The sequence below is a fragment of the Panthera tigris genome, chromosome C2, assembly GCF_018350195.1.
Source record: "Panthera tigris isolate Pti1 chromosome C2, P.tigris_Pti1_mat1.1, whole genome shotgun sequence".
NCBI classification, from domain to species: Eukaryota; Metazoa; Chordata; class Mammalia; order Carnivora; family Felidae; genus Panthera; species Panthera tigris.
This window is the reverse complement of record NC_056668.1, coordinates 142,281,324-142,304,989: the sequence shown is the minus strand read 5'-3', so window position 1 is coordinate 142,304,989 and position 23,666 is coordinate 142,281,324. Positions and strand designations below refer to the sequence as shown.

The following is a 23,666-nucleotide window of genomic DNA, read 5'->3' as shown; positions in this document are numbered from 1 at the left end:
AAGCTGCAAGGTCCCTTGAGATCAACACTCAGAAATCACACATTTCACTTTGGCTTTATTTTGTTGGCTGAAGTAAACCATAGAGGCATCCTAGGTCCCAGGGGAGGAAATGGATCCCACCTCTAGATGGAAAGGCTGATTACTTGGACTAGCGACTTGCATCGAGGGATGGGAAGCATTCTTGTGGCCGTCTTTGCAAGTAATTCCCTCCCGTGTCCCAAGATTTAATTTAGTCCTTTTTTGATTCCTTGGCATTTCTTGGAATAGACACAACCTATGATGTGGAAATTTGTGCAGTAGGAGGAAACTTCTTTCTTTCTATTCATCTTTAATTTTTCAACAGCCTACTGATCCAAGTAGGGGCTGGATCATAAGCCCGTTGGGAGAAAATCCTTGGTGGACTTTGTTAATAGCCGCTATCCCAGCTCTGCTTTGTACCATTCTCATCTTTATGGATCAACAGATTACAGCTGTCATCATAAACAGAAAGGAGCACAAATTGAAGGTAATTTTTACATTTTGTGTCCGGTGTTATTGCAAGAGTTTGAGGTGTTTACATAATAACTAGAAAATTGAAAGATGTGAGGTGGGAGGAAATTATTTTTTCTCTCTTTATGAAGTAGTCTAGTCCTTTAACCCAAAAGAACAGTTTAGACTTACAAGTATTCATGTTCGTTTCACTTTCCAGAAAGGAGCTGGCTATCACCTTGATTTGCTCATGGTTGGTGTTATGTTGGGCGTCTGCTCTATCATGGGACTTCCGTGGTTTGTGGCTGCAACAGTGTTGTCAATAAGTCACGTCAACAGCTTAAAAGTTGAATCTGAATGTTCTGCTCCAGGGGAACAACCCAAGTTTTTGGGAATTCGTGAACAGCGAGTTACAGGGCTAATGATTTTTATTCTCATGGGCCTGTCTGTGTTCATGACTTCAGTGCTGAAGGTAAAAATCTCTTCACCGCAGTGTTTTAAAATCTTCTTTGTTACAAAGTGTATATGTGGTTGTGTGAAAATGGAACATTAAAATAGCTAAAATTAGTTTCATTTTCTGGAATTTATTTAGAAAATAATATTTTGGCAACTGGTATTTAGTACAGTAGGCATTTCAGTGTTAGATGAATTTTCGAATATTTTAGAAATATTGTAAAAGGATAGTATTAAGGACTATAGAGTTTTGGAAGGAGTTAGTGCATGGCTTATGATCTAAAAGAAGAATATACCCAGAGAATTTTATAGGCATCTTAAAGGAAGTAATATTGAAACATGGATGAAACAATTCTTTGACCAAAATGTGAAAATAATATTGCTGTTAAATAAATAAATGCATTATTTCTGATAAACTAAATGAAATAGAGGTAGTAGCACTCATTAGAAAAACAAAAACCACTAATATAAATGAAGCGTGCAAGAAATTAAACTTTATGTTAAATATCTCTTACTTATATCTGACTTTTACTGTATATATCTTATTGAATCTAGTGATTAAGAAATGTAACAATAACAATAGCAAGTGTAGTGAAGTACCTAATCTGTAATTTTCTGTTTATTATGGATGAACTCAATTCCATTTTTTTCCCTTGGTGTTTTAGTTACTTTTATTGCAAAGAAAATTATTAAGTTAAGAGTTGTGTACATTTATACATTAGGGCAGAAACTTAGAGCATATATGTATGTTACCATATTAACTAAAAAAAAAAAAAAGTTAAATAATAGAATTCTTTGGCCTTCACTTCATGAACTTTCTAGTAACCAATTAATTCACCAAATATTTGTTGAGTACTTACTGTGCTATTAGGACTAGGGAAATAATAATAAACAGGATACATTACTGTCTGCTTTTAAGACCTTGGCAGTCTAGTTAGTTGGTAAAACAGATAGGTAAATGGGCAGTTACTGCCTAGTGTAAGTGTATTGTTAGAAGTACTTGGCATAAGAATACTTAGTACCTCTTATGGGGATATTGTCCCCTATTAAGGTAGGTTGCCTTTAAAATATTTTAAGTATTGACTGCATATAGGCAAAAAAAATCAAATAGAACAGCAAGAAAGCTCTAACATGAAAAGTTAGTCTCCCAGTTTTCCCTCACTTTCTAAAAGCCGCTCTCCAGAGGTAAACTCTTTTTAACTTCTCTATTTCTTATTTTGGTGGCTACAAACATTCTAGTTTTACATACTTTTATAATTTTACTTTTTGCTTTATTATTTTTATACTGAATCTCTTTACCTATAAGACAGTGAATCTCAAAAGTTTAGTCCAGGGACCTCTTGGAGTTCTCAAAAGCAAAAGTGTTTGGGGGGGGGAGCATGTCCACAGTACCTGTTAAGAACATAAAGGGGGTTCTGAGACCAAAAAGCCTGGGAGTCTGTCACGTAGGGGTGGATGTTTCATGAGGATTTAGCACACTTCAATGTCCACTACCCGCTCTCCCAACTGTCACCTGCGTTGGGTTGATTCTGTTTTTAGCTTTATTGTAATGGTTACTAACATTTACTTTCTCTGCTGTAATTACAGTTAAACTGTCCATGCTTTTTTTTTTTTTTTCCCCTGTACGTTAAATTATAAAAATGTAAACCTTCTGGGAACACATAATCAGTATTATGATGGTATGATATATATGTTCACTGAGAACTAAACAGTGTGTGATCTCCCCACGTGGAGACAGAAATAACCCTATTTCACTAATCTGCCGCTGCTGCTTAAGAGTAAGCGCCCAAGCCTTAGGACCCAGTGTTTTCTTAGGATCTGTTAACTTCCCTTACTTTGAAAAAGAAAATTGCCACTTTTTCTTAACATTTCTTCTTTGTATTGCTAAAGGAATTCCTAGAGTAATTTTTTTTTTCCTGTGTGATGCCATGGGTGGTAAACTTTCAGAGTTCTTGCTTGTTTCAAATTATTCTCATATTTGATTGATAGACATGCATTTCAGTGTTCAAAAAAAATTTTTTTTGAGATTATCTTTTCCTATAGATCAGTGGCCCGAATAATATGTGTGATATCTCTTTGTTTTTTGTAACTTCAGAGGCATTTTTTTCCTTTCTAGAAGCTACCACAATTTCCTTTTTACTCCTGGTGTTCTGAAATTTCACTGGGTTACTTAGGTAAATAGATGGATAGAAGACTTTCATTTATCCTACTTGTCTCTGGATGGGCCATTGTCCTCTGGAAACTTACGGGAATTTTCTGCCAATTCCCGTTTATTTTGTCTTCTCTCTGTTCGATATTACTTCAACTTCACTTAGGTAGATACTAGACCTGGATATGTTCTCACATTCCTGTCCTGCCACCTCACTGTTAATGAAAATTTCCTGTTTTCCTTAGAATGATCTCTTTAGTCACATCAAAATCATTACAAAATTAGTTTTAATTATTTTGATAATTATACCTTTAGATTTCCCTCTTTCATTCTGATCATTTATTTTTCCTGGCATTCTGAAGTTGCTTTATGGATAAAATATTTTCCTGAAATTTCCTGAGGATTTATTAGTCCTTATTAGATTTTTAACTTGTTTTCTTCTCTTTCTGAAGTACTTTTTCCTCCCACATTTCTTAGGAAGGAAATACTTGGTTGTTCAGTAAAGTGAATGTGGTTTTCCTCTGTAGCTGTTAGGTCTTTTTTCTTTACAGGCCTCTCTCTTGGTGAGAGTGCTGCTTGTGGTTTTTGAGTAGATGACTGGAGCCTGTTAATGGCTGTCCTGTAGGGTGCCTAGGCACGGCAGGTAGTCAGTTGGGGATGCCTCTAACTGCCACAGTAATATGGACTGTCTTTTGGGGGTGGAGTTCAATTATTCTATCAGTAAATGGTACTGGCATATAATAGGTACTATATGGAAGTGATAGCAATAATAACTCCTGCTTTTTTTAATTTTTAGTTCTTTAAAGTAAGTTTTTATTTTAGTTCCTGGCTAATGCTTTGTGAGTGATCAGTACTCACCAAGTGCTTTTCTGAGTATTTTAGTATTTGAAATCCTTTCATCTTAATGCAGTCGGTTGCAGAAATAAAGCATAGAGAGGTTAAGGCTCCAGAAGAGGTTAACTGGCTTTTTAAACCAAGCAGTCCAATTGTAGTGCTCATGCTCTTAACCACTGAACATACTCCCGTTTCCGGAAGAAACATGCAGAAGACCAACGGTTTTTCGAGGTTGCCACCGTTTACTAGCATTTTCCTTATTTCTAGAAGAGTTAGGTCCTATCTCTGAAAGAGCTTTTAATTCTGTCTGCACAGGTACTCACTATGTTTTTGTGTACTTATTATTGTGAAATGGTTTGAGGAGCATGAGTTCTTATTCTAACTGTGGTCGTTTTACCTGCAGTTTATTCCAATGCCTGTCCTATATGGCGTTTTCCTCTACATGGGAGTTTCCTCATTAAAAGGAATCCAGGCAAGTCTGAAGTACTTATTGATTTTGTTGAAAGGCTTAAAAATACTTTAAGTTTACAAAGATTGTTTTCGTGATGGTAGTGATGTATTCTCAACTCTGATATTTTGGGGGGCAGGTTAACTGGTGACTTCAGATCCCCATTTTCCAAGTGATTATTGGTTACGACACATTTTCCCCTCAAGAATGAGGTCATGAACTGATATGGTCCTTGCCTATTTTTAATTGAAGCCAATGAAAGGCCTTGTAACTATTGATGAAGATTAGTATAGTGAGAGGGAGGATGTCGAGGACTAGAGTGGTAATACTGGTTGTTTGTATGGTGCGAGACAGTTTGTAAAGCCTAGTGTGTCTTATTATCTGTGATTCTCGGAACAACACTGGGATGTAGGAAAGGAAGAAATACTAATTTTGCCAACTAGAAAACACGAATAGAGGGACTCCCTGAAGGTTCTTAACTCACTGAGCAACAGAACCAAGACTGGAACCCAGTGCTTTTCCTACTCTGTCTTGCTTATAATACTTCCTGGAAAACAAGCCTGATGAAATTTAAAGATTTGAATTCAGTCTTTGTGTAAAACATTTAGCTCATAAAGCCCTGTTAGTACCACATGCCCACCTCCTGTCATGAAAAGCATGTTGTCTGAAGTTGCAAGCAACATCTTATTTTTTTCAGTAGTCCTGGATCTCCTCCTCCACTGGTCAAGAAATGATCTCATTAACTCACTTGCCTCCCCCCTGCTTTACAACAGTTTTGTGAGGTAGATAGGTCTGGTCTTACTCCTAATTTATAAATGAGAAAATTAAAGCTCCAAAAGACCAAGGAATTTGCTCATAGCTTTCTTTCCAATGGGTAAAAAAATTGGTAATTGTACTTCAGGCTGTATTCATAGACTTGATTATGTTAGAGTTGGAAAGAGCCTTGAAAATTGTTACCTTTATTGTACATATTAGAAAACAAGTTCAAAGAGATTAAATGACTTGCATATTTGCTTATAGCAGACACATTTATCTAAATATTTTAATCCTCCAAATTAAGACACTTTGGTTTGAGTTTTCTCATTAAACTAATTCTGTTAGTTCAAAATGATTGTTGATACCCTTTCCCCATTCCACCCTGCTGGGTCCAGGGCTTCTGTACTGAAACTTCTCCTATACTCTCAGAACATACCAAGGAAGTTCTAGTTTAAATCACAAAACTTAAGGTCTTGTGTCGAATGTAATTTCTTTTCCTAAGTAACAGAAATGATATTTTTGTTGACTAATTGTCTTGCTTTGTTTTGTTCTCCATTCAATACATAGTTCTTTGACCGTATAAAATTATTTGGAATGCCTGCTAAGCATCAGCCCGATCTGATATACCTTCGCTACGTGCCTCTCTGGAAGGTCCATATCTTCACGGTCATTCAGCTTACTTGTCTGGTTCTTTTGTGGGTGATAAAAGCTTCAGCCGCTGCGGTAGTTTTTCCCATGATGGTAAGGTTGTTTTGTTTTTGTTTGTTTTTTTCAGACTTTGTCACTATTTATAATAATTACAGATCAATTTACTTATTTATGTATTAATCATTAATTCTGTTGAACACAGTAATTATTTTACTAACATTTATATTAGTAATATAATGTAGTAATGTATCAGTAATATTTACCTATGAGAAAGAGAATAGCCCATTTTAAGCACCATAGGTGTTTTGAAATATGAATTGGCCCTTTCTAGCTATTAAACCAGTCACTTTAGAAACCGAATTCGCTTGTTATTTTCTAAAGTTTGTTTGTTTTGTTTTTTTTAGTCCTTGGGCTGTAGAATGCTGTTTTTTTTTAAATTAAAAAAAAATTTTTTTAATGTTTATTTATTTTTGAAGGAAAGAGAGACAGAGTGTGAGCGGGGGAAGGGCAGAGAGAGGGAGACACAGAATCCAAAGTGGGCTCCAGGGTCGAAGCTGTCAGCACAGAGCACGACGTGGGGCTCGAACTCACAAACTGAGAGATCATGACCTGAGCTGAAGTCGGTCACTTACCCGACTGAGCCACCCAGGCGCCCCCTGTTTTGTTTTTTTAAGTAACTTTCAGCATTTAAGATGTTTATGGAACAAAGATGATAGCCAGGTATAAAAAGCAAAGCAACCAAAACAACATATTTCTTTTATAGAATATGTTTCAGTACATCTTTCTCAGGAATTGAGACCCAGAAGTTAAAAAAAATTTTTTTAGATCATATTAATAAGACAGTATTGTTCACTAAATTATCATAGAATATCACATTTTGCAAATGGGGAATATTCATCCTTTTGTAAATACCGTGTAAACATTGGTTAGTACATGGCCACAAAGAAAATCTTAAAAAATTAAAAAGCTTAAAAATTATCCAGGTAATATTTCCTGATCACAAATAAATTACATTGCAAATGAATATTGAAAAACACTAAAGATATCTTAAGTATTTAGAAATTAAATGCCGAAATAATCCCTGGGTAGAAAATTGAGTTAAACATTGTGGGTATTTCAATGGAGAACTTATAACAAAGTCTGTGAGATACACCTAAGATATACCTAAAGTTGTAGAAAAATGTATACCTTTCACAATATATATTATTAAAGAAGAACTTAAACGCAACCAATTTTTTTATTTGTAAATATCCATAATAAATAAATTGCTTCCAAGCTTGAGTAAAGAAGAAAAAAAGAGCAAAATATACAAGATTAAGAGAGAGAAGAGATGCATAACCATAGCTATGGAGGAGATATGAGGGGCTTTAAGAAAATGCTACATGAATCTATAGGAATAAGTTTGAACATCCAGAGTAGAGGTTGACAAACTATTTCTGTAAAGGGTCAGATAGTAAATATCTTCAGCTTTGTGGGTCATAAGATATATAGGCACTTCTATAACAGGAGAGAAATGTCCACAGTTTCTTATTGTTGAACTCTAAAAAGTAATTGTCCAGTTTTTTTAAGTGAAAGACTACTAATGAGAAAAATGAAATTCTTTCTCATTTGGGATAATTTTTCTGTCATTTAATGAGGTTCAAAGTTAGTGTTCCCTATTATCAAATCAATTCCAAATGTTCATCTTTACGAACTATTCTTAGGTCATAGTCCATACAAAACAGGTAGAGCCAGATTTACCCAAGGGCTGTGGTTTACCTACCACTGATCTAGAGGAAATGGATTAGTTCCGTTCTATACATACATTTCTGGGAGTTAACCCAAAGAGAAGTATAAAATCTATGCATATGTAGAAGTCAATTGCGCACAAGACTGGGAAAATGGTTAAAGATCTGCTCTTGGATCCTGGGCCCCAGATGGGTTAACAGCAGAGATTTAAAGAACAGTTAGTTTCAGTACTTCTTAAATTATTCTAAACCAAAGGAAAAGATGGAAACTTCTGCATTTTTTGGTCATGAAACACTAGCAAGGTCTTAATACCAAAGCCCAATAAAGTATGAAAGAACGATGGTGACTTCTCAGTTACCAATATAAGTGTAAAAAATCTGAAGATATTAACAAATAAATAAATTTATAGTGTTTCTATAAGTAATATATGATGTTTAAATAGACTGGGATACTTGAGCAGCAAGCAAGAATTATCAACATAATTAAAGGTAAAAAGACTTTTTATAAAATGCAGTCACTGAATAAAAATTTATAAATGAGTTTTAATATAGGGAAGCCAGCTATTATTATTATTTGATATGAATTGAAGGTTCTAACTATGATATAAGAATAATATAATAATTGGCAAAAAGAAGAGATAACATTATTTGTCAGTAATGTGATTATATACTTATTAACTCAAATGACTCAAATTAAAAAAAAAAAAGACTAAAAGCTCTAATAGAATTAATAAGAATTTTGTTAGGGCAGGTGGTTACCAGAAAACCATTGGCTTAACCAAAGAAATGTATTATATGATAGCTGTGGATCCTAGAAGTCTGAAATCAAGGTGTGGATGGGGCCCTCTAAAACCTGTGAGGCAATCCTTTTTGCCTCTTCCTAGTTTCTGGCAGTTTGTTGAAAATCTTTGGCCTTCTTCGTGTTGCAACTGCCTAACTCCAAACTGCCTTTGTTGTCATGTGTTCTGTGTATCACTGTGTCTTTATAAGACCATTTTTGAGGACACTGGACATACTGTATTAGGAGCCCACCCTACTCCAGTATGACCTCTTAATTATATCTGCAGCAACCCTATTTCCAAATAAAGTCACGTTCTGAGGTACAGGGGGTTAGGATTTCAATACATCTTTCATGCGGGACACAATTCAACCGATCAAATGTGGAAGTACATAAAATTAAGACCCAAACAAATAGGAAGATATACCATGTTCTTTATTTTGCATTCTTAGTATTGTAAAGATGTCACTTCAGGAATGAGTTGTATGAGTTTATTTGCATGTGTTTGTGTGTATGTGGGGAAGTTGTTGTCAGTGTGAACTGGGTAATTTTAAAGCTTATGGAGAAAAATAAATGCCAGAGTCACAGATAACAACATGGATGGTAGAAGTGTTCTGTGTGTTGTTCGGGTGTAGGTTTCACAAATATGTACATGTGTCAAAAGCATCAAACTGTACATATGATATTTTTCTATTTTAATGTAAGTTGCATATTAATAAAAAAGTAAAGATGTAATAAATACCAGAGGAATAACAAAACAAAGATAATTAAGAATTCCTGGCGGGGTCTGGGGTGAGGGAGGGACTTGATTGTTCCTATGCTGCTACCATACTGTTGTGATAACTAAATATTTAAAATTTGCTGTCAGGTGAGGGCAGCTAACATAGTATGGAATTGAGATGGGCGTAGACATAAATCAGAAAAATAGAATTTATCAGAATATATGTGAGAATTTACCACTTGAATACCATAAGTGGGACATTTCATTAAAGATGATAACTCATCTACATGGGAAAATGTAGTATATAGTCTTGGATGATTTGACTCTGAATGGAGAGCTAAGGTTGCTTCCTTACTCACTACCTTATTCAGAAAGAAACCGTAAATGAATTCAAGACGTAAGTGTTAAAATGTAGTAGAAGATTTTGAAGAATATTATATAGTCCAGTGATTGAGGATAACTTCTCAAGATAGGGAAACCCAACTGTAAAAGGAAGAAAGATCTATTTAACCACATGATAATTAAGTGTTTTCTATGAATGTAGTAAATAAAATCGTATTGTGAATTGGGAGAAAGTATTTGCAACACATAAGGCGAATAAAATGCCTTTATCTAAACTACACAGAGTTTAGATCTTACAATTGTAAGATGAATCTTACAAATTCATGAATAAAAGTCATAAAAAAGCAATTGAAAAACAGGGAAAAGACAGTAATAAGGAAGATGGTAAGAAGAAAGGGAAGAAGTCCAAATGGTCAATGAACATTTGCAAACGTTTCTTCAACCTTAGTAGCAGTTAAAGGAAAGCACATTAGGGGCGCCTGGGTGGCTCAGTCGGTTGAGCATCCGACTTTGGCTCAGATCATGATCTCGTGGTTCATGGGTTCGAGCCCCACGTCGGGCTCTGTGCTGACAGCTCGGGGCCTGGAGCCTATTTCTGATTCTCTGTCTCCCTCTCTCTCTGCTCCTCCCCTGCTCACAGTCTCTCTCTCAAAAATAAATAACGATTAAAAAAAATTTTTTTTTAAATAAATAAATAAAGGAAAGCACATTATATAATTGAAAAGTTTAAACCTGATATTGGGAAATGGATTCTCTAATGCATTGCTTAGGAGATTTTTAAAATTGTATCTATCTATATAATGTGTATAATTTAAAGTCATAAAAATTAATAATCTTGTTTTACTGTGAAGATACTATGTATGCTTAATTTGCTTTCTAATTTTATGCAGAGTGCAAGCGATTTATATAGGAAAATATTAAAAATGGTATTTTTAATATCTTTTCTTTGAGCAGGAAGTTTGAAAGATACATAGGTAACTCACTTCCTTTGAAATAAGATGGTATATGAAATGATTTTTAAATAAAATACATGCATCACTTTTTGGTTATTTATCATTTGATACTTTTTTTCTCTTCAAATGATATAGTTAATTTTTAGTTAATATTCTCTCCTCCACTTTTTTAAGGTTCTCGCATTAGTTTTTGTACGCAAACTCATGGATCTGTGTTTCACAAAGAGAGAACTTAGTTGGCTTGATGATCTCATGCCAGAAAGTAAGAAAAAGAAAGAAGATGACAAAAAGAAAAAAGAGAAAGAGGTAATAAGACCAGAGTTTTAAATTTACACTATTCATTGTTGCTTAACACTTCGTACCAAGTAGCAGGCACTCTTATGGTCACTTTACAGGAATCAGCTCCTTTAATCCTCCTAAGAACCTTATCATTATGAAGTGTAGGTACTTTTGTCATTCCCAGATTACCTATAAGGAAACTGAGGCAGAGGGAGGTTAGTAGGTAACTCGTCCCAAACATAAGTTCTTACCCATTTTACCAACTTGCCCCCTCAAAGCCCTGACCCAAAACCAGCCTTTTAAAAATTACGTATCTAGGGGCGCCTGGGTGGCTCAGTTGGTTAAGCGGCCGGCTTCGGCTCAGGTCATGATCTCACGGTCTGTGAGTTCGAGCCCCGCGTCGGGCTCTGTGCTGATGGCTCAGAGCCTGGAGCCTGTTTCGGATTCTGTGTCTCCCTCTCTCTCTGCCCCTCCCCCGTTCATGCTCTGTCTCTCTCTGTCTCAAAAATAAATAAACGTTAAAAATAAATAAAGAAATAAAAATTACGTATCCCATGTGTACTTAATTAACAGTGACAGAATTTAGCAGTGTTAAAACATAGGTAACAGAAATCTTAAATTCATAAGTACATTTTAGCGTACATTTAAATTTTAACATTTTAATCTGACATCTACGTAATGACAAAAAGGACTTTAAATATCATTTTACGAAAAGTACAATTAAGCTCAAAATTACTTTTTCCCCCTAATTTTTGAGAGAAAGCAACGTAGTATATACCTTATATTGTGTAGTATTTACGAAAATGAGTTTATTAAACTTCATGGACAAATATGTTTAAGGCTTGTTGGTATTTTTTTCATAGTTTGGATTAATTATGCAGTCCTGATTTATGGCAGAATTGCTGGCCTTATGATTACTTTTTAAGAAAAATCATGACTCTTTAATCAGGATACTAATTGGAAATACTGATTTGAATGGAGTCTCCAGAATTTTTTAAAGATTCTTGTTTCCTTTAAAACTATATTATATGTGCAAATGTTGATGAGCTTTTGGTGAATTTTCAAGTACGGTAGAATTTATTTATGAAATACTTTAGGTTAAAATTGCCTGCATATTATTTTCTGTATTAAGTCGGAATAAGGGTCAGTGTGTATAACAGGAGACAAAAGTACAGGGGGCTTAAACACAAAGAGCTCCTGGGCTCAGGTAGAAGAAGTCTTAGAAGAGGGGTGAGCTAATATGACAGTTGCACCGTCCGGGCGCTCCTGGGCTGCGCTCTGCCGTCCTCAGCACCGTTTCCATACTCAGCATCCCCTCCTAGGTCGAAATGGATTCCGAGCCGGAGCTGTCATATTAGCATGAGAGATGGCAGGAAGGAGGAGGGGGGATAGGGTGAGAAAGCAAAACCTGCTCTCCCCTTACTGTCCTGTTTTAAGGAGTCTCTCCAGAACTGTCATCCAGTAATTTATTTGTGCATCTCATGGCCACATGGAGTTGCAAGGGATGCTGGGAAATTGAGCTTTGGGTTTTGGAGGTTTTTTTTATGATGACTTTTTAATTATTTTTTTTTACTGTTTATTTATTTTTGAGAGAGAGAGAGAGAGAGAGCGCGCGAGCGCGCAAGCAGGGGAGGGGCAGAGAGAGAGGGAGACACAGAATCTGAAGCAAGTTCCAGGCTCCGAACTGTCCGTGCAGAGCCCGATGCGGGGCTCAAACTCACAAACTGTGGGATCGTGACCTGAGCTGAAGTCGGACACTTAACCAACTGAGTCACCCAGGCGCCCCATAACTCTGACTTTTTAAAAGCTGGGCGTGTTGCCACCTTCAAATAGTGGGATTTCTGTTGTTAAGAAGAAGAGTGTGAATGCTCTCCCAGTCCATCCAGCCCTGCCCCCAGTGATTATGACGTCATGATTTTGGGTCATGTCTCCAATAGAGGTTGCTCTCCGTCTGGGGTGACATTTCTCCTCTGGGGTCATATTTCAATGTTTGAGAAATTTTTCATTGTCAGAATTGGAGGGGCATCCAGTAAGTGGAGGCCTAGGATGCTACTTAACACTAGGACTAGTGTTACTTACTTACTAGTCCTAGTAAGGAGTGCCCCTTACTACAGAGAACTGTTTGGCCCTGTCAGTATTGCTGAGATTGAGAAACCCTTCCTTTACAAATGAGGTTTTGCTTACAGTGTATTGTAATGAGATTTCACAGAATTTTATCTCTTGTTCTGTGCTAATAATTGATAATAAAATTTATGTAGCTAAACCGATTTTTAAAATAGTATTAACGGTTAAACTTGAACGTTGTAAGCATTTACAATTTAGTCTTTCCAAATGGTTGTGTTCTATTGTGCCATAAGTATATGTTTCTAATAGTAAAAGGACTTTTCCAGCCATGGCAAATATGTTATATTTAAATAATATTGTCAGTTTGGGTTTCCAGTTCTTGAAGATGTTACATATTAATTGGTCCTCCTGGAAATATTCTGGGAAAAGTAATCTTTTTGTGTATGTGCCCTGAAGGAAGCTGAACGGATGCTTCAAGCTGATGACGACACTGTGCACCTTCCATTTGAAGGAGGAAGTCTCTTACAGATTCCGGTTAAAGCCCTGAAATATAGGTGAGATAAAACTTTATCTTGTAAAATGTATTTTGTATACACTTCAAGTACATGAATAAACCATGTAATGCTTCATTAAAGTAGTGATCTTTATTTTTAAAAAGATGACAAAACTGGCATCTAGCATATCGACTAACCGGGGGCTTCGTGAATTCGAAAGGGAGTCGCAAGGCACTTCCCTTCGCAGGTGATAGGCCAGACTTAGACCAGAACATTAAACCAACTCACATGCCAAGCAGACAAGAGCTACTTGTCTTGTATCACTCCTTCTGTTTTAATGAAGTTTAAAGTCAGAACACAAAACTCAGAATAGTCCCATTCTCTCAGTAGTATAGGTTTTTCCCTTCTGTCCTTTATTGGGGCTGTGTCACCGTGTGCTGAAAGATGAACATTGGTAATCCATTGTCTGATAACCTTCCAAATTTTGACTATGTGTAGAGGCCCCGGAACTCTCCTACTTTGCAAAGGTGTGACTTGACTATTGTCAGTGAGGGCTCATGTCACGGACAAGTTGCGTTTCATACATAGTTTATAATGTATGACTTTAGTGGTTTATATGTAAATTTAAGAACCAAAGATGGTGGTAAATTCTGTCTTTAAATTCTGTGTACTTTTTTGTAGTTTTAAAAGAATTAAAGTCTATATTATTTATGCACATATCTGATTTCTGGTTCCACATTTATTCTATTTCTGATTAGCGCTTGATAGTAGAAAAGTCAGGTATAGAGTGTATATAGGTTCCGTTTAATAGAAAAGGTTTGTTGGTATTTATTAACTTCAGATTTTTTTCATTTTTAATTAATCTTTATAGTTTTTATAGATGTTGTATTTAGACTTGTACATGTTAATTCGTTTTGATAGATGACTTCATAAGTAATGTTCCCTCTATAATTTTTACTGTTAATTTTCATCGTTGGTATTAAGTACTCTGTGTCACCTTTCATGATTTTCCCTCAAATCTTTCTTATGTTCTTTAAATTAAATGCCAAGTATAGATGTCTTGATATACGCAGCTGTAGTGCTCTGCTTTGCTGGGTTCTGTAAATGTTTGTTCAATGAATTAGTGTATTAATTTTGTTGGACTTAAGACTATAGGAGCGGCCATGATGGTTATTAGTGACTCATCAATTTGCTGAAATTATTTGCCACTTCGTCTCTCTAGTCTGCATTATCCCTTTCTCAGTATGATTATACACGGGCCTTGACAAATTTAAGTGGAATCTATACTTACACTGTCTGATATTTAACAAAAAGGATGGTTATCTGTACATATACTTTTGTCTCTTTAAGTGATGGCACAGGCCATGATAAATGCTGCTTTGCTTAAAATTTGGTCATCAGAAATGCCAGAAATCGGCTGATCTGTTTATCTGTCATATTTTACAGTCTTAAGTAGCTTTGGATTACCTGCCATGAAAATCAAATGAGGTAATGCAGGAAAACATTTGGAAACTGCAAAACTCCGTTAAACATGAAAGGAAGGGATTTTTTTTTCCCATGTAGTTTTATTTTGGGGAATAACAAAACATGTACTGTCTTCAGAAAAGTCTTAATTTTTAGTAATGGGAAAGTTCTTAGAGGAGGACATTTTGAAGCTAGGAAGTGCTTCAGGAATGTCTCCAGTTATTTGAAGTTGGCAACAAACCAAAGAAATGTTTAGTCACAGTAGGTAGTTTCAAGTTGGAATGGCTCTGCCATTGTGAATTTGGGCCTTCAAATTTTTTGCACCTTAAAAAAATTGACTTGGTAAAGCACCTTTTCCTAGAGATTCTTTAAGGACCATGTTACACTTCTCTGCAGTCTTATTTCTTCATTTATTTATTTAAATAAAGTTTATTTATTTATTTCTTTAATGTTTATTTATTTGAGAGAGAGACACACACAGAGTGTGAGTGGGGGAAGGGCAGGGGGAAAGAGAATCCCAAGCAGCCTCTATGCTCAGCTTGGAGCCTGACATAGGGCTTCAGATCATGATCTGACCCAAAATCAAGAGTTGGACCCTTAACCCACTGAGCCACCCAGGCGCCCCTGCAGTCTTATTATTTTAAGCGATACTGGATTTAAAGTGTGAACAAAGCTAGCACTTTTCTAAAGGAGTGCTGTTTAGTCATTTATCACATAGCTGCCATCACATTGTGAATTTAAGGTCTAATTTGACATTTGTGCTTGTCACTTCTATGCATGAAATGTTACTTTTTGGTGAAGGAAAAAGGCTTGCAAATATATTTCTATTAACTTCATAGCACTTTCCTGTGACTTGTGACTGATAACCTCGAGCCCCAGATTATTTATGGATATGATCATTATTGGATTCATCTCAAAGGAATGTTGCAATATTTTATAAAGACATGGAATGGTTACATTTTTCTCTTACAACGAAAGGACAGTATTTCGTTCTTTTGATTTTGATTTTGATTGCCTTTTCAACCATTCTTTTTAAAGGTTTTTTTAAAAGCTATTAAAAATCAGTTTTTTTAAAAAAAAAATAATCTCAATTTTTCTTTCTTTAACTGGGGATATTTATTTGATGAGATTGAGATTTTTGCCAGGTATGAAAGTTTTCTAATTGTGTTGAGGCTATATTTTTTATATTTACAAGCACATTAATGTAGTCTTTTATGTTATTTCAGTAATACGTTTAGAGCCAAGATGATCATCTTTGGGCATCATTGCCAATTTATAATCTTAACTCCTAGCTTTGATTATGCAGGAAGATACAATGCTTCGTGATATCTTTATAACAGAACTATATAATTCTGATGTTTTTCTAGACCTTGGTTTAAGTGCAAGACAAAGAGCTTTCTCAGTTTTAAGTTGATGAAGACAAATACTATATAGTCAAGAGCGACAGTATTAATGCTTTTGCAAGTACTGAATACTAACCAAAAAGTATATTTGTTCTTTAGTGTTGATCCCTCAGTTGTTAACATATCAGATGAAATGGCCAAAACTGCACAATGGAAGGCACTTTCCATGAATACTGAGAATGCCAAAGTAACCAGGCCTAACACGAGGTAGCTGTAACTATTTACGCATTTTCTAACCGTAGCCGATTTTCAGTTGACTTCTGCCTAGATAGCTATTTAATAAAACCATTACATTTAACTCAATCTGCATAAGTTTTATTCTCTTAACAAAACCAGCCCTTTTCTCTTCTTTCCTTCTTCCTTTCATCTGTCTATCCATCATTTCGCTGAATACTGGAAATCAGATATAAGTGCCAAAGAAGTTATTTTTTTAAACTCATGGTTGCCTATTTCCAAAAAGAATTTGAGCCATTTTAGAATAAAAGTGAATATCACCTATGGTAATATGGAATAAGTATATAAAAGATCAGAAACCATGTACAGAAAGATAATTATTAGGGGTTACATAAATTCTATAATTGGACGCTCCCTCAGTCATTCTTTCTGATGGTCCAAGCAAAAAGACAGACATGATTGTTTTCCTTGTTTGGTTTTGTCTTGTTTTGTTTTAGCCTGCCATTTCTTCAGGTGAGGTAAATGTTTTCCTAGAAGATAGTTGGAAGAAATTTAATCCATGGATATAACGGTCAGTCAGTTTTATAAGGGAGCGTGGACTCCATAACTATTTCATACCTCCTTCCTTAGATTTTTTGTTAGGTGCCCAAGGGTACTTGATTCCCTTGGGTCTGTAGAGAAATGAGGTGTTATCCAGCAGTGTACTCAGTCGTTCATACTCAGCAGGTATTCTGTGTCACTTTGGACCTGACTCGTTTTGTGTCCGTGTATTCTGCTTGGATATCCAATCAAAACTTTTCCAGAAAAACAATCACTAGCTGTTCCTCATTAGCTACTATCTTTCTGGCCACTGTCTTTTGATAATAATTGGTTAGGTTTTGTTCATACCTTCCTTACCTCTTCTTAGAGCTTTGCTCCTACTTAATCTCTATCCTTTTTTTTTTTTTTTTTTTTTTTAATCATTTCTTGAGTTCCGATTCTCTAAGCTGGACTAAGAAGTCAAAGACTTCTGTCTTTGATCTTAAAAGTTTTTAAGTTTAACTCTTTGTCATTTTGTATATTCCATGCAGCTAGAATTTAGCTTGATATTCTTTTTACTCTTAATTTTCACACCTTGTCAGCACTCGTGGCTGAGATTATTTTGATAAATGTAAAGACCTTACAATAATATTATTGTATCTTTTATATTTCTGCCTTTCATTCAGGTTGTTCCTCAAGTCAAAATCAAAGGGAAAGAAAGACAGTGTTTGGGTTATGTCATTTAACAGAAAAATGTTTGGGGGTCCTTCTTCAGTCTTATCTGGAGAAGGCAGCAAACCACAGTGTATTTTCATTTATGAGTTAGTCAATTAAATCTGTGTACATGGAATCATTGTATTTGATAGTAACTTGAAAATATAAAATAGATGTGTTCTGATCTTATATTTGTGAACCAAATTTTGGAAGAGAAAGTTTGTAAATGTGTTACATTTTGCAGGAAGTTGTTTGATGCTTATCTATATTAGCAAAGATCACTTTTTTTTAATGGATTTGTCAGTGAAATGTCACATGCTACAACTGTTTATTTATAAAGTAAAACTAATAAACTTAGTCATAAAATGACCCATTTTAAGAAACTCCTCTTCACTTGTAAGAAAAACATTAATTTCAGTAGCAAACATATCCATTGGAAAAAATCTAAGAATTTTTAATATTTGTCTTTCCAATCAAATTTACTGATACGAAAAGAAAGCAATAAAGTAACAAATAGCAAGTCATTAGTTTATAGTATTTATAGTCATCTCAAAAGGGTGATTATGGATGCTAAGTGTTGGCCGTGTTTAGAATGTAATATGTATCCATTTCAAAATCATTTATTCTCATTCTTTGTTTTAAATAGCCCTGAAAAGCCTGTCAGTGTGAAAATAAATTTTGAAGATGAACCAACAAAGAAATACATGGATGCTGAAACTTCATTATAGAATTGAACCAAGAGGAACTATATATATAGCTATACAGCTATATATATATTTTATTATATGTATATATATAAAATGTGTGTATTTCATGTCACTATATATAACAATATTGTACGTCATGCTATTTAATGCGTGACTACTGAGTTTTTGAGGTAGTGTCTGAAGTTTGCTAGGAACACCATGGAGACTGTGTATATGATGAAATAGTCTCTTAGAAATGAGGTACATGGTTCTTAACTCTTCAAATATTTATTTTGTTGGAAAAACATTTTGTGTTCTGCGGTAGAAAGATGTGGGGAAATGCATTCAATCTGCTTTCCTTGAAATCTCTTTGTCCATCAGTGGTAATTCATACCAACCTTAAGTGACATACTTTGTCCATATATTTATAATTTTTACTTGAGTTACTAAAAATTTTTGCATATTATTTCACTTCTGTTCGTTCTTTATGGGAAGAACAGGGAGTCTTTATGCCAGTGTTGTGGGACAAATGTAACATGTCACGGCTTCTCTGCATGTGTGTTTCATTTATGCAGATAATCTGTATGTTTCATAAGCAGTGGAGATTTCTTGGCTATAAAGGTGGAACAATAGAAATTTTCTAGCTAAGAACTATAGTTTTGACATTTATGTTTTTAAAATTTATTTTAAATCTTAAAACTCCACATTTAGGTTTATATTCCGATAGACAAGTAAAATTGCAGGTGATTTTATAATTTAACCTATAGCAGTCATAACTTTATGGATTTTAGAAGCTATAAAATGCAAATTTCTAATAGTTAAACTTTGTTGCCTTTGTAGAAATATTTTCTGAATCCTAATGCTTTATCAGAGCCCAGAATGCCCACTCTGTTCTCTGCCTTTGCTGTCTTTTACTTAAAATGTGGTTTAGTTTGTATCAGGTTCAGGTCCTTGATTATTTTTCTATTACAAGTAATATGAGGAAATAATCAGGAGTCAGAATTCTCTTAATGGGTTTATGATCAGTATTACTTTATTCTAAAGAATTACCTTTCATTTTCTTGTTTACGTTGTTATTCTTTCTATTGTATGGATACTATTTAATAGATTGTTATGTGATTGCATTTTAAAATATTTTATTTATTTTAATTGATATACTTAAATATTATATAAACATTTGAAAAGATAACAAATACAGAGTAATTTAAATTGTTAATGTAAATAGTTGGTGCTCACTTGCATTTATGGTTTATTATCTGAAAGCAGTTGACAGATTTTACATCTTTGATATAAAGCACTGCCATATTTGTATTTTAAAAGGAATTTAGACATTTTATGTATAGCTCAGATTGATGGCATTCTTTCTAGTTTGTGTTAGTATTGTTGTTTTTGCTTTTCTGAGCTGCCTTTTTAACTTCTAGCACATCTTTTTAGCCATCTTTTATATACTCTTAGCTCTACATGAAATAAATAAATGTTGTTCTTGTTAAGCCTGTAGGACTGGATGAATGGGGTTGTGAAACTGATTTGGCAAGAGGATAATTTACAAAAACCAAATGAGTATTGAGAAGCCACAGAGAGAAATAGCAAAATTGCGACATGAATATTAAGATGAAACTTTTAATGAAATTCCAATGCTCCCTTTAATCAGTTGTAATTAAGGTACAAAAGTATGAAAAGTTGATCTTATAGAGGATCATGAGGAATGCCAAAAGCTGATATTTTAGCAATTCTGAAGTGTTTTTCATCTGTTCTAAACTACTTACTAATAACTCAGATGTCATTTCCCATCTGAGACCATATTGTCAGATTCTAGTTAAAATAAGGGATTTGACTTCTGCTTCACATGGGAATTTGGAAATGTAGCTACGTTTCTTTAGAAAACATAGCCGGCATCATTTGGTACTGCCTGCCGAAGAGTTTTAGACTCTGTTGGCAATCGATAATTGAGTATTACCCATGGTGCTTGTTATTCTTCGTGAGCTTGCACTGAAATGATTCCTGTTTATCCACAGCAGCATAATCATTTCCAAAGACCCCAGTATTTGCTGCTACATTTTGTAAACTCCCCTGATGGACCTGAATAAGGGGGATTTCCTCACATCATTTCTTTGTGTCTGGACACCATAGGGTTCACAAATGTTCTTATTTTACAGGAAGGGGTTTTAAATTTTAAACTGAAAACTACCTGGCATCATAGTGTTTCTGTAATTTTATTTAATTATGTATAGTGATAGTCCAGTGCCAGAAAAACCATGACTTGCAAAATACGTTGCACTCAAAATGTTTTTGCTATGTTTCTAATTGTCAATGGTTTCTGCTTTCTTTTGACTACTTGACTTACAAAATGATCTGATATGACTACTCCATTGAAGAGCAAAGGTAACTCATGTTTATTAAGTAATTAACTGCTTGTTTTACGTGGTTATGATATTTTTCCACTGTTTTTGAAAAATAGCGATCGTGGATAGTGTTCATTGCAAGACAAGTAAAAAATATAATTTACTACATATATTGATTTTTAAATGTTGCCTTAAATAGGTGTAAATGAGCAGTAGTAATTGCAGTGTACTGATTTACCTCAAGGTGCAAAATAATTAAACCTGTACATATTCCATTTACAAAATAAATTAATATAAACAGCCCTGCACTTTCTTAGATGCCTTGGTTTCCAGGATGGAACTTAGTGCTACTGAATATCCTGGCTACAGAGCCACCTCAGGATTCTCTTCTCTCCACCCTGTTTTATTTATTTATAGATGTCTGTTTACAGAGACTATAATAAATCCTGATGTTGACCATCTGAAATTTACTTTCTTTTTGAATGCTATTTCACTCTAAAATAGCAGCTTTTGAGAAAACAGTGAGCTAACTTCCTTATGATAAAAGGATGATTCTGTATGTTCTCTAATAATATTAGGTATGTTGAAGTGAAGCATACAAACTTTCTAATGGGTGTGTGTGTGTGTGTGTGTGTGTGTGTGTGTGTGTGTGTGTGTGTCTTTGTGTGTGTGCACGCACGCAAATGATGTTAAAAATCTTAAATCTCTTAAGTTGTTGAAAAAAGCTGTGGCGTATCAATGTTCACATTTGCCAAGTCTTTGTAAAACATGTAGGACAAAATTTATGTGCTAATGCATGTGTTTATAAAGCAGATTTCTTTACCATTCAGAAAGATTAACTTTTGCTTTCTCCATCCAAAAAGCATTTGTTTCTTCCTCGTACTTTATGTATGTATATAATAGCTTTCTAAGTTTTTCCTTTCACAAAGACAGGTTCAAAATTCCTGTAGAACATAAAATGGTGTCTGAAACTGAGGTATTACACGGGAGCTTGCTGTCTTTCGAGGATCGTATCATGGACATCAGTTCTGTAAATGCGCTCAACAGTTTGGACATGTGAATCCTGTTTTAAAGTGCTCAGATTTTGGATGTGTAAGCCATTGATATAACGTTGTGATTCAAACATGATTAAATCAAATAACTTAATGTTCTGAATTTTATTTATGTAGATTACATCATTGTTATCATACACAGTACAGATATGTGAAGTGTCTTTTGGTTTAGTCCAACAATTATTTATGTTTTAGAAAGTAAGCTTAAAGATTGTAAGGACATTGAAAATTTAAAATAGTGTTCAGAATTCAAAATTTGACAATTTTAATGTAAAGTCGGGTTTTTTTTCCTATCATATCAAAAAGTAATATAAGTATCAATAATAGGAAAACATATAGTTGGAAATGGAATCATCTACAGATCATTTTTAAACTTTAATTTAATTAGCACATACCGACTTCTACAGTTGACTTATAGCAATTGTTAAACCCCAGTGTTTTTTTAAATCAGATTTTTGTGCATTGATTTTTGTGTTGTGGCTTTTCTTTTGTTGCTTTAATATTAAAAGTTTGGGGTGTTTTGTTTGTTTTGTAGGGGAGTTATCTTCTAATGTTTACTATGTTTAAATAAATAGAAATTGAATTTTATTGTTCATTTATATAATATTTGATAGCTTGGTATAATTTCACAGTACAGTTCTAATTTTTATGACTTTTATAATTACAATGATAATATTTTCTTTTGTAATAAAATCCAAGGTAAATCAAACATTTAAAATGTAGAACTGGGTATTTTTCATTTATATGAAGTACAAGTCTCTACCAAGTCTATAATGTGAATGATCCTGCCTTTCAAATTTCTTTCATAAATGTTAGAAGAAAACTATTTTTTAGAGATGTTATTGAAGTTGAAAGAGCAATAAAAGTCTACTGAATTAGTTGTTGGATATTGTCTTTGTACTTTGTTTATTAGAATTGCTGCATAGCTTCTTCATGTGGAGGGATGGGGGTGAAGGAAAAATAGGTGATTTCTGTTTCCTGCTTCCTAATATTCATATATTTCAGTAAGGAGACAGAAAAGAAGATGAAACAAAATATTATGTGTTTCACAATGGCTTTTTGCTATTAAGAAATATTAAAATTAAATCCCTTTAAGAATAGACTGGTTCATTATTTAAGACACATCTATTTAGAATTTTGCAATATGATGTGGAATTAACACACGTCACATTTCATGATGTGCAGTGAGTGTGTAAATTCTGAACTCTCTCAGACTGAAAAGACTTGGAGGTTTTTGTTTATTTTTAATGGCTAATTATGATTTAAAAAAATTTTTTCCTTCTTAAAATTTTTGAAAAAATTATTTCAGAGAGGGCATGAGTGGTGGGGGTGGGGAGAGGGAGAGAGAGAGAGAGGGCGCACATCTTAAGCAGGCCCCATGCTCAGCGCATGAGCGTTTTGGGGGCGCCTGGGTGGCTAAGTCCATTAAGCATCCGACTCTTGGTTTTGGCTCAGGTCATGATCTCACGGTTCATGAGTTCGAGCCCTTCATTCGGCTCTGTGGTGTCAGCACAGCTTGGAATTCTCTCTCTCCATCTCTGCCCCTCCCCTGCTCTCTCTCTCTCTCTCTCTCTCTCTCTCTCTCAAAACAAACTTAATTTTTTTTTTTTAAATATTAAGTTTTGGGAGATGTAGTCACTGCACTAATTGACTCATTGGTCATTTTGAGCAATATTAACATGAGATTGAGTAGGTCTTATATTTGAAGAAATATGGAGCATCACTGTGGATAAAATTGGGCTCTGGATTCAAACTGTGTAGGTACTACCGCACAGAACTGTGTAGAATCTACCCTGCCTGCGTCACTTAGCCAGCTGTGCCAGTAACCAGCCGGGCAGCTTAAGAAACTTACATCTCCATTTCACACTTCTAAACTAGAATGAAAAATAATGACTACCAGACGATGTGGTGGAATAGTGAAATAGTGTGTGTAAGAGGAGCACTGAATATTTTTCATTTTTTAAAGCTTGATAATGGGAATCCTCTTTTGAAAGCTTTAATGGCATTGGTTTTTGTTTTTGTTTTTGTTTTTGTTTTTGTTTTTTCCCCAAGAAGCTTCAGACCTTCACAAAAGGTGAAGAGACGTGCCTGTGCTAGGTGAGCGGCACAGATGTCTTGAATGCCAGGTCCCTTTTATTTTCACAACACCCTATTCTCATTGCCTGAAGTGTGCAGTGCACTCGAGTAGCCAAAAATGT

The 23,666-nt window shown here is 34.7% G+C and overlaps 1 protein-coding gene across 5 annotated transcripts in view; it reads left to right on the top strand.

Annotated features, from left to right (window-relative positions):
- The window catches only part of SLC4A7 (solute carrier family 4 member 7), a 111,693-nt gene extending 90,117 nt beyond the window's left edge, over nucleotides 1-21,576 (top strand). For 3 of the 5 annotated variants that reach the window (XM_042956780.1, XM_042956777.1, XM_042956776.1), the window contains 8 exons: nucleotides 344-505; nucleotides 689-940; nucleotides 4,308-4,376; nucleotides 5,676-5,849; nucleotides 10,452-10,583; nucleotides 13,077-13,174; nucleotides 16,081-16,188; nucleotides 18,035-21,576. In XM_042956780.1, coding sequence (XP_042812714.1) covers nucleotides 344-505; nucleotides 689-940; nucleotides 4,308-4,376; nucleotides 5,676-5,849; nucleotides 10,452-10,583; nucleotides 13,077-13,174; nucleotides 16,081-16,188; nucleotides 18,035-18,116 — 1,077 coding nt within the window. In that variant the 3' untranslated portion in view covers nucleotides 18,117-21,576. Of the gene's footprint in view, nucleotides 1-343; nucleotides 506-688; nucleotides 941-4,307; nucleotides 4,377-5,675; nucleotides 5,850-10,451; nucleotides 10,584-13,049; nucleotides 13,175-16,080; nucleotides 16,189-18,034 lie in introns of those variants that run through there. The other 2 variants (XM_042956778.1, XM_042956779.1) reach the window with 2 other exon arrangements.
- Nucleotides 21,577-23,666: the final 2,090 nt, after the last annotated feature.